At 33.0% G+C, this 1,571-nt stretch overlaps 1 protein-coding gene across 2 annotated transcripts in view; it reads left to right on the top strand.

Annotated features, from left to right (window-relative positions):
* LOC117116924 (matrix-remodeling-associated protein 7-like) overlaps positions 1 to 624 on the top strand; it is a 1,899-nt gene extending 1,275 nt beyond the window's left edge. For both annotated transcript variants that reach the window (XM_033261068.1, XM_033261072.1), the window contains exon 4: positions 286 to 624. In XM_033261068.1, the coding sequence (XP_033116959.1) occupies positions 286 to 400 (115 nt within the window). In that variant the 3' untranslated portion in view covers positions 401 to 624. The remainder of the gene's footprint in view (positions 1 to 285) is intronic.
* The last annotated feature ends 947 nt before the right edge of the window (positions 625 to 1,571 follow it).

Below are 1,571 nucleotides of genomic sequence, written 5' to 3'. Positions count from 1 at the left end.
CAAAACGATCAAAATGAAATATTGCAATTGTGATATTATTATTTAAAGGTAAAGGCAGCCCATATACATTAATGAACGTAGTGGAATTAGCTTTTGGGTGCCCATTGTACTAAATCTTGGCATTGTGTGGCAGGTGGCCAGTTCCTTTCAACTAAATTATTATTACATACTGTATCATTATTACAGCAAAATTTTTAATATTAATATGTACTATCATTCATATTATTATGAGTAAAGGAATTAATAGGTAAATCCACAAAAAAAAACAACTATTATTTTTTACAGAGCAAAAAAATCGCAGCTGGAGGCAATATTCCAACTTATGGAACAGAGCAAGGACACCTTTGGCATTGATAATATGAACGACGTCCAAGATCAACTAAAATTGTACGCCTTGTAACTGACCAATTAATGTCATACACTGACCAATCAGTGACAAGTAAATGCAAAGGGACATTAACATATATTTTCACTTCATAAATTGAGTAGAAAGGGAGAGAAATTACTGTTATTTAGAAGATATCTTTGATGATAATGAATTTGTAAATTTGAAATTTTGTTGGAAATGTTTAGTTGGTTGTTTAGTGTTATGTTTTTAATAGAATAAAATGTTTGATAAATTAAGTATGGAAATGTTCGCTTCTGTGTACGTCTGGAAAAGTCGATGTGATAACAGAGATTTTGCATATACCTATAGCAGAAGTTTTATATTTATATCATTTGCCTCACTGAGTATGTAGTTTATTCTACCTTGTTTTTTCCAAACCCACCAATTATTTCAAGCAAAAATAAAGTTTTACTTTTAGCCAAGGCCACCAAGTTGACAGACTTCCACGAGACAATGGATAATATAGTATTGAAAACATGCACATATTAAAAATTTGTTGGATAGCTTATTTCTGGGAGATTATTGTTTGCTTGCGGGAGTGCTGAAGGTCATCCGATTTCCAAGGGACTCGGGACACCTGGAACATAACTACTGTTGTTAAAAAAAAAAAATAATAATTTTAGAAAAAACGAAAAAGTTACCACTGTTGCTTGGTATCCTAAAATATTTATATTTCAATTTCATATTTATGTTGTGTTTTGCATACTGGCCATGGTCATACAATATTACTTAATAAAGGAAAAAAGAGCCGTGATATGGTGCTAGTTTTTATGTATTTGATGTTAGTAAAACGGTAATGATTTGGGTTTTTGTCAGCCATTTTGTAGAGTAAAACAATTGTTTATTTTTTCCTGGGCTCCTTGTTTTGGTATACTTTGTGCAATTTAAAAAAAGATTGGAAATACAAACTTTTCTCATTAGGCAAATCGTGGCGCTGCCACTGTTAAATCTGGGCATTCACCATATCGTACAATGGTTGTACAACCCTCGCTCCATAAGCGCTACATGACGCAATGCCTTTTGTATTGTCGGCAGCAGTAAGAACAAATGGTCATTAAATGTTATCTGTTGCGTTCTCATTGAATCGCGTCAGCCAACAACCAGTGGCTGCCCGGTTTAATACTAACACTCTCCTTGCTAGTAAATGTGTTATGTGCTGTATTACTAATTTGTAAGTTGTAGG

The sequence above is a fragment of the Anneissia japonica genome, unplaced genomic scaffold, assembly GCF_011630105.1.
Source record: "Anneissia japonica isolate Jap-2015-1 unplaced genomic scaffold, ASM1163010v1 scaffold287577_len299045_cov155, whole genome shotgun sequence".
Lineage (NCBI taxonomy): Eukaryota > Metazoa > Echinodermata > Crinoidea > Comatulida > Comatulidae > Anneissia > Anneissia japonica.
Note: the sequence above shows the minus strand (reverse complement) of the source record. Positions and strands in the feature narration are given on the sequence as shown.